Consider the following 21,689-nt stretch of genomic DNA (forward strand, 5'->3'; position numbering starts at 1 on the left):
CAATTTCCTCAGCATTTCCTTTTGTAAATCCTTATCTGTCAGCATTCGTCTGTTCATTCATAACCTTCTCCTTCTTCTTTTCAAATCTGTTCTGTCTTGACTTCAGCCATCTGCCCCATGCAGATTTCTCAGGTCATTCTTCTCTTGGAACTTCCTTCCTATTAGATTTTTCCATCTCTAGCTTGCTAGCCAACCTTCCAGGAGAAGAAATACCCCATGGAGAGAAGGTTCACAGTTTGGAAAAAATCAGAATTCTGTATACTTAAAAATTCACTCCTGAAGGGTTGTGACAAATGCCTTAGCTCTCACTAGACCTGCGATATTCCCAAATCCTGTCAGTTCCTTCAGTATCACTAGAATCTATTCCTCCTGAAACATTTGTTCCTACTTTAGTCACTGCTTCTCCTCTGTTCCTTAACATCCACCAGCTCCACATTTATCAATTTTAGTATCCCATCTTTGCCACGAAGACCTTCCCCATCCCTCATTCTACCCATGCACCTTTGTTTATTCCTGTTCTTCCTTAAGCATGCTTCTCTTCTTGCTCTGAATTTTCTAATATGAGTGAAGGGGTATTAAATTATCAAATCTGATCCTTACTATAGAAAGAATTTCCACAGAAAAAAGTATTTCAAACAAAAGACCTTAGTCAAAGCTTGTTTTGCATTCTGGCCTTATTTCAATGCAACCATATGTATTTCAACAGAATTTAAGCTAGATTTCATCTACTTGGAAGAAACCTCTCTTCCTTCTATCCCCCAACTCCTGAAGCTTTTGAAGTTTTTAATGAGAAATGTTTTTCCATTGCTGTGACTATACAATTCCCTAACTCAGCTCTCAAACAAAAAACAGTTTTAACACACTTGGCATCTGGACAGCATGTCCTAATAGACCTCAAAATAATAGATTACGAAAAACACAGGCTGTGTGCTGAAAGACATCAGTTCCTGCTAGAGCCAACAGGTGCTGAGAAAAATTTAATATGCCTCAGTACTAAAACCACGGAGGAAAAACATGTACAACAATGGCTTTCTTGTCCTTCCTCCTAGTGTGATGCTGAATGATGGTACAGCAGTGCTTTGGAAGTGTCATGGTCTCACTAATGGTGATAATGGAAAGGTCCTGACATTCACAAACAGCTCTGTTTCTGACAGCTTTCAAAGAAGAGGATCAGAAATAGACTGACAACAGTTCAAATGTACCATTTAACACATCAAGGTGCAGTATAACTACATGTATTCCCTTCAGACAGCGATCCCTTCAGGGTCATTAAAAGGCCTTCCTATAAGTCATTCTTTCAGATTCCTTTGATAACATTTCTTTACACCATGCATGTTCAGAGAGGGCTACACATCCTTGCTAAGCTTGGTACCAAAGTACCATCTACATGTAAGCGGAAGCACGCTTCTGCTGACCTCTCGCAATGGCACATAAGGAAAAATTCTCTCTCACATTTACAATATGAATGCCAAAGTATTAAAAACTGAGATGTAATTTCCTTTCAGCAGAAGGCCTCTAGAGGGGTAAATGTTCTTAATTAAATCAACTCCTCTTGCATCTTACATCATGGAATAGCTAGCTATTTTAAGAGTGATATTCTTCATTTACAGGTCTGCAGTGTCACAGGTTCTTAGGTCAAATGGTCCTTCACTATTTCTATTCCATCCAAAAACTAGTATGCATAATTGCAGAATAAAGGTTCTACTTTATGTGAGAACGTAGGGACGCAAGGCAGAAGGCAAATATTTGGTAAGAATCACTCTTAAGACGAATTGCTTTAAGCTGTTACCTTTCTGAAATCAGTTCTGTGCAAAAGAAGCAATTGCTCATGGTCTTGATTGCTGGTTCCCTGCCTGAAGAAGCGGAATTGTATACCGATGATGGTACAATTTAGGTACTGACAACCTGGACCTGATCGGAGATAGTTAAAAAATATGGATGACAATACATTCCTCTGACAGCTAAAACCTGATGCTGCACGTCAAGCAGCCATTACAGAATCAGTTATAGTAATGGCTTTTGGAGGCCTTACTGGATAGAGTAAGATAAAGCACAATTAAAGACCATAGCGCAGAAGAAGTTCCCTCTAGTTACTTGCAAGGTTACATTCCTCCCAAAGCTATATGCATAAATAGGCCAAAATAGTACACTTTCCTGATAGCCTAAACATTCACATGCACATCCACTAAAATAAATTCGAGAAGCTAAGAAATCAACCCCCAAAACTCAGCTTAGCGTCAAATAGGAATGAACTTTTGGAAATGGGGAAGAACTATTTACAACTGCAGCTATAATAACGAACCCCAAAATACAGACATGAAGTTGCATAGTAAACAGCAAAATAAAAATGCACTGGGGAAAGCTTCCAGAGATCCCTTTCTGCCGAGACCTCAAAAGCTGCAAAATGACTTTGCGTTCATTACCTAGCTCCAGACTAATCTATTTACTTGTATGGAAGTGAAAGAGTGGGGAGAAACATATTTGACTCATTCTTAGTAACTTCCCCTGCTAACAATATTTTTTGGAGAAAAATGATATATAGAGAGCTGAGCCAAATTTCTTTCTCTCTCTCAGACAAAATTGGATCATGATTCATCATATACACAGTTGAATTTTAATTTATTCTTTTAACAAGTTTGTGTATTTTCTAGTAAGCAAGAATTAATACAGTCAGACACAGGAAAATGTTAATTTTATTGGATTGCCTTTCAAATTTACAAATGTTGAGTCTAACTCCTGTTGGCATTCATTCTAGCTAGAAGAAAAAAACCAAAAAGACAAATGTCTGACCTATGCACAGAGGTTTTCTGTTCTTTGTAGAGGTTAACACTAACCACATCAGTAATCTCCTGAAAGAAATTAAAGGATCCTGCCCATCTTCAGTGTGGGCATAGATGGACGGTTATCACCTTCCTCAAGGAAAGCTGTTTCATAATTATTCATTCACGCTGTAACTCCATGGTGACACTCAAAAAAAAGAGGAAGGTGACATAGGAAAGCATTTGGCCTATTAGACTGACATAAAACCTCACTCAGTTCAGTGGAGTCCAAGTAGAATTTAGCCATCTGGTATTCATATATACATCATGTCTATGATGTTCGCCTGCTAAATGAGTAGTTCGCGAAGCAACACTAATGATGATAACCCTTCTGTTCTTTCAGTGAGGAGCTCAGAGAGCCCTCCATTTACCGGAACAAAAGCACACAGCCACTTAGATGTGGGAAGAATCCCCATCCCTTATCTCTGCTGCAAGAGAAAAGAAAGACATTCTGCTACAAATCCTCAGTGAGGTGGTGCAATGCATTCATGGGAAGCGATGAGTTGCACACACTGAGCAGCTCTCCAGCTGTGTTCACTTCATTGGGCCACACAATGCAGACTCATCTAAGAAAGCACTAAGAACCCATTTGTGCCTTAACCTTGCCAACTATTACCTCAAAATGTCCACCATTAAGAGGATTCAGCACAGACTCCTCCTCCAAACTCACGAGGGAAGATTACAGAGCAAATGCTGACTGCATCTCTGAAGGGAGAACCAGACCTGCCAGTGCTGCAGCTGTCACAAACACCAATGGTGTAAGTTCACAGCCATTTCGTACTAACCTGCCATAGTCTTCTGAAGCACCATTAGCAGTTTGAATCCTACAGCTCAGTTGTAAACAGAGGAAGCACAAAGACACTGTATGTGCACTTCTGAGCCACTGCTGCAACACTACTTGTCTGTTACTTGATAAGCTTTATAGAAATACATATGCAAAATCCATAAAACTAGGTACCAGTGGCATTTTCCACAACTATTTTGCCTCTTCCAAACAATGAGTTAGACATCACAAGCAAGTTTGTCTCTTAGGAAGATAAAAATGCATCAATTTCTACTACAAAAACACCTTCGGTTGATAACAGATCCTGTTTCTCTTTGCAGAAAATTGGTGGACTCTTTGTGGAATAAGCAAAGTGAGGCAATTTGCACTTGCTAAGTAACACACAAGCATTGTAATTCTGAATACTATAATTTGTTCCAAACATTTTGCTCATCCCTAAATTCATAATATCTAAGCTTCTGTTTCCTAGGCAAACAGGATGTCTACTTAGAAAGCAATACTGCAAGAAACAGAAGTGATATGGAACATGCATATAGATACATATCTGTGTATATATACACACACATACACACAAAGTAAAGTAGCATTTATGCTAAGTGCCAGTTTACATACATGAAGGGAAGTGAGCAGTCAGGCAGATGGGGGGGCCTGATCTTCAGCCTCTGTGTGCTGATTATTTATCTGCTAACTTGGAACAGGGAAAATTCAGAAAAGCAAATTTGATATTAACAGTAAGTCTAACACCAAGGAACACTGCTGTAGAAAGGCACATGGCACGATGGCTTTGTATTCAGATTAAAATCGTATTTAATACAATTAAAGTAATTACTTCGGTCTAGTCAGCCCTGGTTGAGTCTCCATTGGAGTTAATGAGAAAATGATGGTAAAATACTTCGAACACGCAAATGTTAAATACTTCCGTTATTAATATTATTCTTGCAGCTGCTACAAGAGCAGGCAGGTCCATGGTCCTTGGAATACTGCAGTGCTGTAACATGAAAGATAAGGCCAGTACTTTTGTGTGGCTAGTTTAAACACGACACATTTCCTTGTTGGCACTAATCAAGTATCTGCCTCAAAAATACAGAAAAGCTCAGGCCCTACTTTACCACCACGGAAATAATTTCTGTGATCCAACACAAACTAAAGGGCCATGTCCATCTGACATCATCTAATACCACCACATAAAGACTGAATATTTACAGAAAAAGGGGAATGAAAACGGCAAGATGGAAATAAAGAGGAGCAGGAGAAATCTACTTGCTGTACTTTGAACTTCTGTAACAGAATTGAAGTCCCTCCAGCAGTGTCATCATGCAGAGTATTGAATCCTTGCTTGGTAACACAGCTTTAGGCAAATACCCGAAAAAGATAAGAAAGCAATGACTGAAGGCATAGGGTAGAGGGAATGAAATGAGACACTGAATTAAGAAAAGTTAAAAGGACTGGGTCATACTTAGTCTTGCAAAACAAAGACTTAACTGCATGCAACTATATAAAATAGGTTATAAAAGAGAGCAACAACTGATTATTCTCCCTAGTCAAAGCTGGAACAAAAAATAATGAGATGAAGCCATAAAAAGGAAAATGAAGGACTGAGAACCTTTGTAACTGAGTGGAACAAGCAGCCCAAAGGCTGTAGATTACTCATCACTAAGGGTATTCAGGCTTAAGTAAACACCCATCTGTTAAAGAATATTTTGTTATAATCCCTCCTGCTATTATGCAAGGAGATGGAATGAGAGTCCCAAAGTCTGGGGATTGTATACCTACAATTCATTTATTTCATGTTTTTGAAACATTTATTCAGAACAACAAACATCTGGTTCTTAATCCCCCAATTAACTCTTTTTCCAGACTTAAGTAATTAATCATAGAATTCATGGAAAAGTTTATCTGCTAGGAATGGAGTAAAACAAATTGCCTACAAACTTCTACATAGCTAATGGAGCCGCTTAATTGCCCTTTTTTTTGACATTTTAATTCAAAAAATAAAGAACAGAAAGTCGTCCCTGGGCAGAGACCTTTGCAGCAGTATGTCAGCAGAGAATTACACAGCACTATAGACTGAGGCTCTCATTCATAGTACTGACCTCCTTTGAAGAGCACTCGGAGATTTAATGATGAAAAGTACTGTAAAAAGTGCTAGATATTATCATTAGTATTCAGGAGGACAGAATTCTGCGGCTTGGTTGAATTCAAAGAGACCTCCTGGTACTTATGAAAGCCAATACATTTTACAGAAGAAAATAGCTCTGACGGCAACGTTCATGTAGGCTGGCTGACCAGAGTGGGGGCAGGCCACGGTTTTTGCCATTGTCTCCCAGCAAGGTGCGCTGCAGACTTACTTAGTATCAGTGAACCAATATAATGCCTGCTTACTTTTTGTTTTTACCATTTCCACAACGTAGTATTTCAATCTATTTCCAGATACAAAACTAACGTAGTGTCTAAAACTCCATCCTGACAAAGAAAATCTACATTACTGCTTGCGTTCTCAGAACCCAATGCGTTTGGGCACTCCTGTTGCCCCTGATCATGCTGAGGCGCTTTCCTGGCTATGGCTGGCCACCAGAAGACACTTATTCCACAAACACCTCTTTGTTACCACCTCTCACACACTGCAGCTCAGTGGATTTCCACCCTGCTGCTTTCAGCTGCTGTGGAGAAATTCAATGGAATGGAAAGTCAATCACTAAATGTTCTAGCACTCTGGTTTTAAAGATGTCCCTGCTTGCAAGAGTGGAACGTGCCGTTCGTTAGTTTATTCACCTGGCTTTGCCACTAGATGAATTTTAAGTAAACATCTTTTATTCTCATGAAACAGATTTTCAATGAGTAACCAACACAAACAACATGCATTACGATTCTATCCAGCAATACAGAGTCTCAGTAACAGCTCTGAACGTCCCTGCTAGCTTCGGGCAGTCTAATTGACCACTATAATTTACTTCAAGGTTAGCATCACTTGGACAGCTCTTGAAAACAGGTTTTTGTTACTAGAGCCTTCTGTACACATTTGCTGTGGTCAACCTTTTTCTACCTACTGATTTTGCCTTTTGCTCTGTGTGAACAGTCTTAAGACATCAATTAGTAACATGAGAAATTGAAGTAATTTCCCCTTATGCTTCTTAAAATCTCTTTAGATAATTTCTTTAGCAGCACAATCCAAGTGCTTTACCTTTGCATCTTTCCACAATAAAGCTTTCTGCGTTTCTTATTTGATGTCTAACCTTTATTAAATTTGCAGCTGTTCTAACATCTTCGTATATTTATTAGTGCTACTAGAGATCATGAAATGATGTACTAAGGGGGAAAATACACACCTCTATTTATTTAGTTTTAGAAGAAATAATTCTGAAAGCCTTGTTAAAAATTACATTGCAGTGTTTTGGGGTTGGTTTTATGTTTTGGGTTTTTTGTTTTTTGTTTTGTTTTGTTTTTACCATGCCATTCCAGACTCCTCTTTGTCTATTGATTTTTCCACGGTTCCAGCGTACTTCAGATGACAACACACCTCCATATGGAGGCCAGGAAGATAAGTTTACCTTAACATTTAGAGCTGACAAATTATTGAACTCATCTAGTCCAAGCCAGGTAAGCCCTCCCACTTATTCCTTGCTTTCCAAATTGCATCAAAACTGTGTATGTTCCTATTCCTTCAGATCACTCTGGGATCAGTTAATTCAAAGATCTATCATGTCTCTCTAGCTATGTCTTTACCAGGGACAGGGAATATGACACAACAGGGTTAGAAGCTGAGGAACCATAGAGATAAACTTGTCAATCATTAAAAAAGCAACAATATCCAGAATAATGAAAAACATTCTTACAGACAGGACCAAAAAACTGCAACCTTCACAATTAACTTCTTTGGGGATGCCACAGCCAAATCAAGTGGTCCTAGGTATTACACACTTTGAAAGATCTTGTTCTGAACAATTTCCAATAACAAAATAATAAAAAACCTCGCAACTTAAACAACCTTTGGGTGATGGAGAAACTACAGCTCAGCTGGTATCTGGTGCGCTTGTTTTCTACTGACAAGCACACAGGGCTGAAGACTGGGCTGTCTATCAATAGCTATGGCAGGGAGCTATTGTTGTATCAGCTGTACACGGTATCCTTAACAGCCAGCTAGCAATTACAAGTCTCTTACCCCAATAATTACAGGCATAAGAATACCTCTTGAACAACATTATATTCTGGTTCTGCCATGTAGCTCACACTTCTCAGAGTGCAGTGCACTAACCAGAACAAATACCACTTTCTTCAGACTGAACTCGAAGTTGGCTGATCAGGTCTGTTTGCCATTGTGTCCATTAAAGGGGCTTGCACTGCTATTTTAGGTGGCAAAGAACACAGACAAACTATGATTTTTAGAAAATTTTAGCGTGCTTTCTTAAAACAAGTGATTTTTCAATGTGAACAAAGCATTCCACAGCAGTTTTATTAAGGCTAGAGAACTTATTCCCATATACAACATAATGGTAACTTCCAATGAGAAACAAAACTACTGAAAATTACCATTACTGTGAGGTCTTCAGAAAATGTTCCAAGTATCATGTGAAAGACTGTGCTATTATTGCATGTTCTCAATATGTATTAGCAAATTAGATATTCTAGTAACTCTCTGTTGGAGATGTTCTTCTTGTATATGGAAATTTCACTGTCTGAAATCCCAGCCTAATCAAGTACTAGCTACTACAGTTAATTCTTTAGGAATTTTCTTGTCTTTCTCAGAATTAGAATTTAAAGCAGTCAGTTAAGAGCTAAATGGTAACTGGAAGGTCTGATACTCCCAGACACTACAAAGCTTTACTTTTTCTGGCCTCTCAAACATGCATCTCCCCAGATAAGACAGCTCTCTGATTCCGGAACATGCAAAAAGCTGGCCAAACCTTGAAACATTTCCTCTCCATTAAATGCAGGAATAAAACAGGAATAAGGAACGTAAAATGATTCAGCAAGGATATCAAATGGCAGATGTTGTAAAAAGCCATCTCACGTTTATGAATTCTGTTGTCAGATTATTTTGAACACAAAAGTCATCTTTTTATGACTGAATAAAATCCTACTCCATTGTTATGGGCATGTACTGGGTCTGGGCACCCACATAGGGCTTACAGATGATTCTCTCAAAGAATAATATCTCCCCACTGTTGCTGAGACTTATTACTTACCAGTTGGGACAGCAGGATCCATTGTTGGCTTCTCCCAGGTATTGATCTGCTCCCAGGTAAATCCATTGGTTCCCAAGGCCACACTATAACCACAATTACTGTAGTGCTCATCAAATGAACAACCACCTAAAAACAAGAAAAAAAGAATACATTCCTGTATTATTTGTATCTCTTTATGGGAAGTCATTTATTTAAATATTTTGTACCCAAGTTTACATAGGGGAAGAAAAGGAAAAATTAGATTAATTTGCTGCCTGAAATCTAATATCCAGAAGAGAAGGTATCCAAAAAATATTTTTGTACTTTCGAGACTCTGTATCCATTGGAAGCCTTTGTTCTCTTCCCTCCATGCTACTGTTTCTTAGATCAGTTCCCTTTATTTCAACCTATTGCCTTTATATTTTCAAGGACAATGGCACATGATATGCATGTGTAGGAATGTTTGCATTGGGGTCCTAGTAATCAATACTTAATTACATAAACCTCCAAGTCAGATACTCAAAAAAAAAGAAAAAAGGAACACAAATGATGAACAACCACAGCATCACACTGATCTTCACTTCTTTTCACTTTTAAGCCTTGAATTACACAAGGTTGGGTTATACCTACAGAAAGTGCAACCTTCCTTTTAACCATCTCTCACGCATAACAGCATGAAGCTCCGTGTGGCACATGATGATTCCTCAAGGTCTTTCAAGTCGGTACTTTTGAGTGCAACCCTCTAGTTTCTCAACAACAAGAGAATAACAAGAAGTGGATGGCAACTAGCATTCACACCTTCCAGACTGTTGACTAAGTGATCTTTCCTGCTGCAATTCCTGAAATACTTGGAAGTAGTTAACTGTCATAAATAACCTGGCAGCTGCCTGAACACTTGTGAATCAAGGGAAACCCATGAACAGTGGAATGAAATTTTGTATTCCGACACAGATCTTTGAAACTTGTGTCGCGCAGACAAATCAAGCTCGCTTATTCCCTGGTAGGATATTCCTACACTGGTGTCCCTTACATTACCTCAGGCACATCCCTCTTCACATCCACCCAACTTAGTCTGCCAAACATATTTCAGTACCGGATCCATTAGATTAGGCAGCCTGGGTCCTTTTGTTTAGACCTTAATCGTGCCAACAGTGTCTCTGTACTGCTTTGGTTTTCTCTCTTAGGGAAGCAAGGATAATTTTTCTCTGCAGATACTAGTCCTCCAAAGTCCACTGGACACATCTAACACTTCAGAGCTGCAAGGACTGAGCAATGCTCAAGGCAACACTAACTTGCTCTGCCAGACAAACTGCCAATTGCTCTTGACACTAATCAGAGTTACACGCACAGAGATGTTCCTGACTCTTTATTCCTTCCCACAGGCTACGTTGCCTACACACACACAATAAATAGCCAGCATGTGAGGGATCTTGGTTCCTTTGCAATAAGGATTATTCAAGCCTGTGGACATTGAGGCCGCCTTTAGTTTTCACCTATATTCTCTATTCTCTAGCTCCCAAGAAAGCCCAAACTTGTCTTAGCTCCTATGGAACTCATAAATGACAAACACAAATATATATCATGTCACTTATATTTATTAAATCCTTATTCTGTTAAAGGACTTTATCTGCCCTCCAACTGCAATTGGTTTTCTAAGTCATTCTACAAAACTTCACAGATTATTTCTATTTAAGTATATACTAGAAGAATTTGTCAGGTGGAGTACCTGACACCCCAAAATCACCCCAAAATACTCTGTTGCTAAAGAAAAGTTTAAAGATCAAGCTTGCCCAAAAAAAAAAAAAAATTAAATTTGATATATTGTATATTTTCATTATAAATGGATCTGACTGTAGCAGATTTTATGACCCTTGCAAGCTTTCCTGTTTCAATACAGTCTGCAAATATTTCTGGTGTCATTATTTTACAATATTTTAATAATTGTTGCTTAAAATTCACCGTACTTGTGAAGTTTCCCAGATGTCAAAATGATCAGGATTACACTTAAACTGTTTCCCTAATTTTTTTAATTTAATTTAGGTGAAAAAGTTCAATTTTAAAATATTAAACATGCTCATTAAAATGTCTAAGGGAAAATAAAGGTATTCTGCATTGTGTGGGAGTATGCAATGCAACTGAAAGTCACCTTTTTCACTTGCTGCTCAGTCTCCAAGCGGGGCATTCTAATTTTGATAGATTCACTTTAATAGAACAACTTCAGACATACACCATTTCCACACCACCTCTGTTCAGCATACTGCAGCGCACAATAACAGTGCTGTCTCTGAGCTATTACTTTGAACGGATTGTAAACAAATTCTCTGATCGAGCCAGACAATTGTGGGAGGCCTCATGTACACAGAGAAAATTGCACAGGTGCTGCTATAGAGTCCCAGAAGCAAAACAAGCGACAGTAGCAAAATATGGGGTAGCAGTGCTCCTCATTTAACAGGGAATGTAATTGTCAATATCTTGGTATAATCAGCTAAAGAGGTTATTTTGTACGTGCTGAGGTAGGTAAAGTTGGAGGAGAAGCTGAAAAGGGGATACAGTAAGAATAACAGGAAATTAATTGGGAGTTTCCACTGATAAAAGACAACACCTGAGAAAGCTTTAAAGTGCCTTGTCTGAAAGTCAAAGCTAACTTTGTAATACAATTGGATAAGAAAGGGAAGGATAAACAGTGAAGAGCGTTAAAAGTAGCAGCAAGACATCCACGTTTTACAGAAAGAAGAAGTTAGTGGCGAAACCTCCAAATGCAGAGAGACAGGACAATAACCCAGAAGGATTCATTTACTAGAAGCAACAGAATTGGAATTTAGAGAGGTGAATTTGCAAGAAACAAGGACAAGGAGAAAAAGCTGGAGTCAATTTTAAAGGCTCAGACAAGCAGGCTGGCTGCATGAATCTCAGGTACATCTGCTTCTTGCTATAGTATGTCAAAAGAGGGCAAAATTCAAAGTGAAGTAAAGACTCAGCTGGGACCCAGAGCCACATTAACTTGTGAGCAAAAAAGTCAGCAAGTCCTCTTTCTCTATTACAGCGTACATTGTATTATGGAACAGGAAAGAAACTTCACAAAGCGGAAGGAAGGAACCACAACATCCAGAATATCACAGATTTAGGAGTTACTCTAATAGTCACAGCGGTTTGTATTCATATCTGCCAACAAGGATATCACAGGTCATCTTAGGACTATCTTTTTTGCAGAAGATGGTAGACATGACATTACTGCTTCAGTTACAGGCAGCCACTTTCAGAAAAGCAGTTGTAAAACTGCCACCGAACTTCACCTCAGGAATTCAAATGCTCTTCCTCCGTGCCTGCTCCCGGTGTCTGCAGGATGGCCTCTCGCACAAGTCCTCTCCCCCTTCCTGGCACATCACCCTTGCTTAAACATGCTTTTCCCTGAGGCTCGGCCACCATCGCTGAGGGCCTCAGCCACCTACTGCGCCAGGGCCTGCCAGGAAATGGCCGGACAGGCCTCTCCTCACAGCCCCCGTCCCAGCCTCCACCAGCACATGGACACAGAGAACGAACACAGCGCTTGAGCACAGAAATATCGGCCTCTAAATTCAAACCCAGCGTCGGGGCCGAGTTGGGTTGTATTTCCCCAACCTTCTCCTGGAAGAGGAGCCAGGCAGGCCGAGGGACGCTCTGCAGCGCCATTACCACATCGCCACACTGGGATCCACCTCAGCAACAGCTTTGCCACCACCCCAGACAAACCAAGTGGGCTCCATCCATCTTTCGGGCCAGCAGCCTGGCCGAGGGCAGCGAGCTGGCCCAGGGAGCCCAGATCCTGGCCACAGCAAGGGGTCCTGCAAACAGATCACACTCTGCACGCTCTGGTCCCTGCTGAAGGAGGGTCAATAGGGGTGAGGAGGAAGAGTTTGAGAAAAAGCATGTTCTGTGGAATATTGTTGACCTAGGAGATGAAAGTGCTCTCGTGTTCAAGTGCGCATTCAGGACAATAAGCTCCGAAGCACGCTTGCGAGGAAACATGGAGCAAAGGTGCATTTGATGTCCGATGGCACTTGCACAGGTGCTCCTCATGCTGACCTAATGGGATCGAGTGATCCCCTTTGCTACACAAGCACCGAGCTGCAAGATCCTTACAAATTCATCAGTCCCCACTACTGAATTTCAGTTTAAACTAAAAATTTATTAATAGATTTTAAGTGTCCACTTCAGTAAGGATATTAACTCCAAAATGGGCCAACAGGCTAAAACAAGCAGATGTGTTATTTTCACTGATGTCAGCATAAACTTAGTATTAAGCATTTCCTAAGACATGCCACCTCTGTGGATACCAAAATATGAGTTACAACTAAATCTGCTGGAACATAAAGAGGGGGGAAAAAAGGTTAGATCCATCCTAATACAAAATCATCCATGGCTGAAAACATAGCTGCTTGGCAGCAGAACAGGGCTATTAATTAACATAGCAAAAATAATCCTCAAATTGGAAGAAAAAGATACCACTCAATGACTTTAGGTACCAGGTTTGTACGTTATAAATTTAGCCACAGTATCACAACGCTGTTTGAGGAAAATGAAAACATTTACACATTCACCAAAATGGGGTTCTATGTCTTCACAAACTGTTAACAAGAATGAGGATTTTTAGGAAGCAAACTGGGATCTTGGAGTCCTTCCCCCGGTTGGCTGAAAATTAAACAGTGACAAATGCATTTGCTAAGTGGGGCAAAAGAAAAGGAAATGGAGATGACTTTGGTATTGTTAAATAATACATGTGGTGTTGACCCCTTTTCACAAAATTAAACCCAAACAAGAAAGCAGCTTTTCCCTTCCTGAAAAGGGTCATACTGAAGCAAATAACAGCTCACATAGGAAGGATAAAATATCCCTTGTTTTACACGGCAGGCTTGTAACAATGCCACTGCTCATCTGAGTGATGCTAATTAATCTTGAGCAGACCTATCATCAGTTACTGAGACTTGCCCCTGGATTAAATGTAAACCAGCCTTGCATAAATTGAATGCCTCCTTTGAATATATAATTGAATTTACAGAAGTGTGCGCCAGGGGGGTGTTTAAATAAGTGCACAAATATGATAAAAAGAACTTCACGCCATTATATCTAATTCAGTAAGCAAAAATAATGGCAGGGCACGTTCCAATTAGTGTGTGATTTATTTATTTTAACAAATCCAATTAGTAGAATGTTTTATAAAGTCATCCAATGTCAAACTCTCACGGACTCACCAGATAAAAACAACCCAATACTGCTAAAAAGGGATAGAGAAACATATTCATGGGAGAAACCTCATCAGTTACCCTGCGTTTCTACATACACGCAGAAAACAGCACAGCATCAGACATAATTTGGTCGAGCATTTACAGCATTCCCAAGGTGGGGAGGGAATAGAGACAGCAAGAACATCAGTCTCATTTGTCCCAGGCCTTTCTTTTGGGGCATAAGTACTTACCTTTCTCCCTCATGTATTAAAAAAAAGAAAAAAGGCAGAAATTAAAAAAGCATGCAGTACTTTTTTGTGGAATATCCCTTTTGAAACTCTTATGAGAGCTGAGATTTAGTCCAACAATTTAGACCTCAGCCTCACAAAATAGGAGGCAAGTAGAGGAAGAAACAAATGCTATTATGATGAGGTAGTACTCGTGAACTATAAGACTCCAGAAATTAACACACCACTGTTTCTGATCATTCATTCTCATCTCTTCCAAAGACATTCTTGTTTAAAAGGGCTGCAAGAGATGCATTTGGCTCACTGGGATAACTTCTGTTATGAGATTTATTGTATAGAAATCCATTTATAACTTATTTTTCAGACTGTAGACTTCACGTGGTATATCCTTGAGAAATCTTATTACATATTCTTGTGGAGGTGGGAGGGAGAGGAGAATAAAAACATGCATGGAAAGCTTGTGCTGAGTTGCTTTGTTTAAAATGGGATAAATGAAGGGTTATTGGGGTTTCCTCCCTCAGGAAGTGTAGTTAGTGTTTTATGTGCTTTCTACTCCTTCCAGAAAGATTAAGACAGAAGACACCATAAACATGCATACAAGCAACCCAAAACGCTAAGCTGAACAAGAAAGCAGATCCAAATTCTGCAGACCAGGCCTGTTTCTAATGAGCACTGTCCAACAGCCTCAGCTCTCCACAGATGTCATGCCAAAGAGGACCAGCATGTAGGGATTGGGGGAGGGCACTTGTCACTTGAGATGTCATTAGCTTGAGCCGTAACACCCTAGAAGCAATGCGTTTTGTATAGCCTTAGGTATCTGCACAGCCCAGGATGAGAAGCTTCAGAAGAGCCAGCAGTAACTGGGTATCTCATTTGTCAGAAAATCATCCTTTTGCCATCACGTTACTACCCTGCTGTTGTAACTGGCCAATTTCAATCAGTACTTCATTATTTTACTCAACTATTTATTCTGTATTCCCAGATTTTCAAGGAAAAGGTTTCTGCAAAGAGAAAAGAGTTATCTTTACTGAGTTTAAGGGCACCACATGTTCACCATGTATTTAAACTCAAATTCTACAAGGGGGAGAAAGATGCTATGACTCCTCAAACTGCAGGGAAAGCTTTGATCAATTTTTGTGCCTCATTAGTTAACAGAGGATCTACATCAGCAAACTGAGGAACAGAATCCCCAGTGTGTAATAAGGTATAAACTCCAAAGTAAAGCATTCATAACATCTTTTTCTGATGTCAATTGTTTAAGAACTGAGCTTAGACCTAGCATAAACTCAGATAAATTACTCAACCATGAAGCACAAATCCACTGAAAACCAGGCTTCTCTACTTCTGGTGCTCACAAAAGTGCTTCTCTCAAGGTATCCAGATGTTCGGGTTTTAGAAGTAAACACCAGTGATTTCTCTAGTGCCTCAAACACATTCCTGTATGTGATTTGGTTTCTGCTCAAGTATAAGTCCTCATTGTCAAGGCATGAGTCATCTGCCACAGGACCGTTCTATTTCTTTTCTTTCCATCTTACTCTTAATGTAGTATTATTAGATTTACTTGTAAGCAGAGAAGGTTTTATCTATACTCTGGAAGGTACTAGTCCTCCGAGATATAGGTCACAATTGCCTGGCTTAGGTATGGATCATTCTTGTTAGATTTGACTTAAATTTCGTTCCTTTTGGATGTTCTCTGTCCTGACAATCAGATTTTTCAGGATGGGGAAGGGGAATGTTCATAAACTGCGTGCTTGTTTTTGACTGCAGTGATGAAAATCACTTCACTTTAGGATTAAAATACATAGGTTTAGGGGTTTTTTCCTAAATCAAGTTAATCCTTGAAAAAACTGAATGTAGCTTCAAAAAGCTCTTCATTTTAACTGGAAACTGTAATGGTCCCAAAGTAGGCTCAAGACTGGAATTTTTTGTAGCACAGTGATTTCAAGTGCTATCAACCTATTAAGGAAAACTGCCATACTATGGGTATACATTTTCTGAAAGTCTTTTCCAAATTTGTATGCCATGTCATACTGCTATCTTTGCAGGTTCAACATTACACATCTATTTCCACACACTTTGAAGCAGCTTATGAGCACAGTTTCCACACGCACACACACAACACGTGCATGAATACAATCACTGGTTGCGTGTTCATTGCATAGAAACCTTGCTAAAATCAAAATATTGCTGACACTGCACAAGGGATCACGTATGGTCGTCGCGATGAACGTCACCAATAACAGCTTAATGTTATGAAAGGGACAGATCCAACAGGCCTAGCATTGTCTAGTGAAACACCTGAAGACAAAGTGTCCCGAGTAGTAAGAAGCTTTTCTTCCAGCACTTCTCTGCAGAAATTATTGGTCCCAAATGTGCAATAGAGTCTGACAAAGTTTATCAGTTATCCTCCTAATCCCATGGAACTACTCTGCTGCAAAACAAGCATTGAGGCTAGGATCCTGATATATATGGAACAAGTATTTAAGCTGTATTTCCTGAACTTGTCAGGTTAAGCTAAGTTTTCATTCTTAAATTCATTATTATAGGTTTCTCTTTGCAAAAGCTTGCCTACATGTCTCATAACTTGAGCCCCAGACCAGCCTGTACATTCATTACTAATTCGCTGCTTCAGAATCCACCAAGGATCAGTGAAATCGCTTTGAAGTATCCTAGGAGTAAAACTAACACTAAATGTCATTTGTTTAAATTTATATGTCCAAATCTAGGATGGCTCACCTAACTTCACTTGCCAGTATGTATGTCCTTTATTTAATACCAAGAATATCTTTTTGCTTCTGACAGCTTAGCTGTCACTCTTTTTATAGCTCAATATTAATATTTTATTGCTTTATTTAAGCATAAGTATATATGTATCTATAATCCCACTGGATTTTTTTTTTTTTAAGATATGGAACAAAGTCAGTTAATACACTGCACATTTTCAGAGAACCCTAACTTTGCAAGTTCAGTTTAGTTTCAGTCTGCTGTAACACACCAAGATTTATTTATGTGAAAAATTTTCAGACTTGCCTATCCCGGTGTAATGAAACTTGTAAAATTAACATAGGTTTTCAAAACCATAGAAGATTCTTAAAAATATATTCTCCATCATCTTTTGTTATGATTCTAGCTAATAATCTTTTTAATTCATTAGTTCAGTAGCTTTCCACCCTTGAAGCAGGCTCCTGCTTTATTCATAGTATGATGAAATGAAGACTGCTTTTTAAAAATGCAAATTTGTAGCACTTGCTTTTATTCTTGTAGCCTAAATATAAGATAAGCCTTACTTTGTTTCTTAAGTTACAGGACCAAATTTTTTCCTAAAATAATGCTGTTCTGCATTCCAAAAATCTATCTTAAATGATTAGCCATGTTTGTTGAAGACATACTTAGCTAAGTTACGAGTAAAAACCATCTGTGGCTATTCATTGTTTCTGCAAAAAAAGGTAACACTGCTTTTCTTTCCTTCCAGCATCTGAAAATTCTTGCATCTAATTATTCAGTGTACCTTAACAGGATTGTCTAACATTGTATTTATGGTGCGTTTTCTCCAAATTCTACATCAACTATTGCACTAGAGTCTTGATCAGTCAGAACTCTCTATTGACTTACTTCATTTCAGCATTTTGTAATGTCACATGGAATAGCTATTCAAGCTGCACAGTCATTTAAATTATGTACTTATTTTACTTTTACCATACACCAAGGGAGCAAAAAACTGTCTGGAGATAGCTGTTTCTCACTTATTTTATATTCCATTAGTAAGCCTATCTTTCTCAATAAGCTTTTATACAAACTTCAAATTAATGTGTTTGAACTTTAAGCAAGAAGCAGTCATTGACTGACTCATATTATCCTTGGTGATGAATAAAATACTGTCTCAAAAGACACAATTTCAGGAATTCCAATACCATGTACAAGTCTTCTAATCTTTCTCCTTTCCCTGTACTGCTCTTCCTTGAGTGCTGTTGGGGCTCCTGTTTTGGAGGAAGATCTCCTTGTAGCTGAGATGTTCTCTTTGAAGTTCATGGTCAGAAAACATGAAGACAGTAGCTTAAATAAGGGTAGGAAGTCTGGTTTATTGCCACACCAGTGAACATGGCATAAAATTAAACATGATCTGCTTGCAATTAAATGTAACTATAACAAACACATAATTTTTAGAGAAGAAATTAAGTGCTTATTGGGCTGGCAGTCATTCCATTAGCTCAATAGTCTTCCCAAATGAAGCCAAAGGAAGTAAATTAAACCAACACTGAACTTCAGAAAGTCCCCTCTTCTCTTTGGAAGTTCCCAGCATCCAGTCCAAAGGCCTCTGTAAAGCTGTTTGCACTTGGCATTCTCTGAAGCTTCACCATCACATTAGCAAACCCAACCCCCCACTAACACCTTGCATGGCCTAGTGACTACATCTGACTCTTGCACTCATAGAAAACTACCCACAGTACACCTAAGGACAAAAAAGTATGTGTGTATACACACACATCCCATCTGTATTCTAAGTAGTTCCAAAAAGAAATACCAATAGTTTAAATGTTTTCTTGTAGAAGACTCTAATATGGTGGGTTGATTCCTGGTGAACAATACTGATATTTTGTTTATATTGCTCCTGAACAACACATGCAATTAAAGCTCCAGCATTGTGCAGGTGTCCAAAGACTGCTCCTTGATATTTGAGGTAGCATAGTTAATATGTACTAGCTCAACTGTATACTGGTTAAATATCAGAAGTTTATCTAAAAAGATAGATCTCATCTGTAACTGAGTATCAACAAATAAAATCTAATTGTCTAGTACAATGGTAATAATTTGCAACGAGTGTTGCAATTGGTATATCTTGTTATATTTAATAAGGTGGTTATTGCAAGCTACTCCCAGGGAGTGGCTGTATAAACAAACTTTTACTGAGGTCTAACAGTTCTTATAGCTACAAGTTTGTACATTTCTCAGATTGAGGTTATCTCTTACAAAATATCCTTTTACTTGTTGCTGACAGTTGCTGTTTCATATTACATATAAAGTGCAGTGTCAAGGATATTTGAAGATATGTATTTTAAATTGTTTTCAGTTAAACCATGATCTTCATTCAATGTGTCAGGAGCAAGTCAACCCCAGAAGTGACAGTGGTTAGCCAGCTGCTCTGAGTTCAGGTGCCCTCGAGTCAGACTGGGGGCAGGAGGGCAACTGCTAGACTATGCTAAAGACCTTGCAAAGTTTGATCAGTTGACTGATGGTTGAGGCACTAACAATCAGTTAAGAGATTCAAATTTTAATAATGTTACCTCATTTTTAAATTTTGTTGTTGTTGTTGTTCATTTATTCTATCTCTGCATTTTTCATACACATTTTCTCCCCTGACGTTCCTGGGTGTACCATTAGCATTGCAATATCCAGGATGCTTTTCAGAATCACAGCAAAGTGGGGCAAACACAGAGCACAGGAAGCCCTGCTGTCCTCTGCAGCACATTGTAAACATGGGAATGATGGGAAGATTTACTTGCTTTTAGCCTCCAGATTCCTCTGTGTAAATTCTTTGCCCAAAGAGCATAACATATAGTAAATACGTGCCAGGAATAAATAGATCCGTGCCTAATAGCACATGTGAGTTCCTGAAAATATATAGAGCTCCTTTTCTGTTTAACGAAATTTCCTACTGTGGTATGTAAGCGTATGTGCAAAAGTGTCTCTCTAATTGCAGCTATGAATCTACAATATCTGACCCAGAACATGCATTTAGCAGAGCTACAGTTGCAGTGTTCCAAACCCCCTATTGAAGAGGGACAGCAGGAGAAAAGAGAAAAAATTCAGGGCAATGTCAACTCAAATGTAGCTCAGATTTTGTTAAAAAGGAGGCCATCACAGCACATCTCACCACTCCGTGTGCTATTCTGACACATCCTAGCCACCTACAGCCAGTGACAAATCACAGGTAATCTGAAAAAATGACAACTGGCCACATTTCTCTGAGGCAGTCCCTCTTAGTCACTACAAGGCAGCTTGCCTCCCTCCTCTGATGTGGGGAAATTATTTGCTAATAACAGGTTGTCAACAATTCAATATCTGCTTGATTTTAGATGAATTCCAAACTGTAAAATGGACAGTCTTCAACATTTTATGTTGACTATGCATGTCACTTCAGAACACTTTCAGGCTGTACAATCCTTGTTGTACAGAACTTGCTTGGTAACAAACACACAGAAAAAGATTCCTCTTCCATCATCTAAGACCTTTTTTCCTGTCTCTGGGATAGGTCATCTCCAGTTTGAGGCTGAAACTTGGAATAATATATTTCCAACAGAAAATACTTTTAAAGAACGATTTTCTGAAATCCCCAGTTCATATTCCTTTCAAACAGCATCAAGCCTGAACTCTGCCAGGAAGCGTTAAATGCTTAAGGCACTTCTTTCTAAGACTTGAAAGTCACAAGGTGAAGGAATCCAAATGCAATCACTTCTCAGGATACTGAATGACCAGATTCTAAGAAGAAACCCTTTTCTGTCATATAAACCATGTTTTCAGTCATGATTTAATCCTTGTTTCGTAGAGATATGTGAACTAGATCCTCTGAGCTTTTTATCCCCAAGCACACTTCATGTTGCAGTCCAAACGGACACACAGCCGAGATCGCCCAGTGAAGGACAGATTCTAAAAGTCTAAATTTGAAACGTGCTTTGATATAGTTTAACTGACAGTACATCAATATTTCCTTTTAGTCACCTAGGAGGATTGTGTTAACACGTTCTAGGTAAGTGTAAAACAAGACACTTTGAAAGTACTGTAGACAAACTTTCTATTGCTGTTCCTACACTGAAGTAGTCTAGGCTCATAAGTGCAATTCAGATGCACAAAAAGCTCATTTATTGGACATTTACTTCCAGAAATAAGGGCTTAACAGCAATTTAAGAAGATAATGGTCTTTGCTTAAATGATTCCTCTTTACATTAGACATTGAATGACACTGTCTCCATAAATTAGACAAATACTTTCTGCGTGATACTGTTTTATCCACATCCTCATCAAGCCCTATAAAATACCTTTCCACTTGATTTTGGTAGACGGAAGGGTATTTGTGAGTACAGCTGCATACAGTATTTTACAGCACAGGAAACTTCATTAAAGTGTAATGCATTCCCAGAGTCCCCAGGTAAAAGTGCAGATGCTCAGAAGCAGAGATTTATAAAAAAAGTGTCCTCCTAAAGACTTCAGTTATGCAGTTCAACTGAGTGTAAAGTTTCCAATAAATTAATTGTTCATTTTTATACAGGCCATTGTAATTTTAAGATACCTGTGCAAGAATCTGATTCATTAAATACATGATGCTTCAAAAGATTATGATATTAAGTAATTCAGAAATTAGATTCAGTTTCTGATCAACTGAATTGGTATTAAATATACTTACCCCATTAGAACCATACTGAAATTATACTGGTACTCCAGCTAACTACACATTAGGCTATTGCAGCCAAAAATGTAAG

The 21,689-nt window shown here is 38.8% G+C and overlaps 1 protein-coding gene across 9 annotated transcripts in view; it reads right to left on the bottom strand.

The window, feature by feature from the left end:
- Positions 1-21,689, bottom strand: part of PTPRT (protein tyrosine phosphatase receptor type T) — a 474,436-nt gene that overhangs the window by 340,648 nt on the left and 112,099 nt on the right. For all 9 annotated transcript variants that reach the window (XR_012625516.1, XR_012625514.1, XR_012625515.1 and 6 more), the window contains exon 2: positions 8,787-8,912. Coding sequence is in view for 6 of the 9 variants with exons in the window: in XM_074843013.1 (XP_074699114.1) it covers positions 8,787-8,912 (126 nt within the window). In the remaining 3 variants the exon portion in view is untranslated. The remainder of the gene's footprint in view (positions 1-8,786; positions 8,913-21,689) is intronic.

The sequence above is a fragment of the Strix aluco genome, chromosome 17, assembly GCF_031877795.1.
Source record: "Strix aluco isolate bStrAlu1 chromosome 17, bStrAlu1.hap1, whole genome shotgun sequence".
Lineage (NCBI taxonomy): Eukaryota > Metazoa > Chordata > Aves > Strigiformes > Strigidae > Strix > Strix aluco.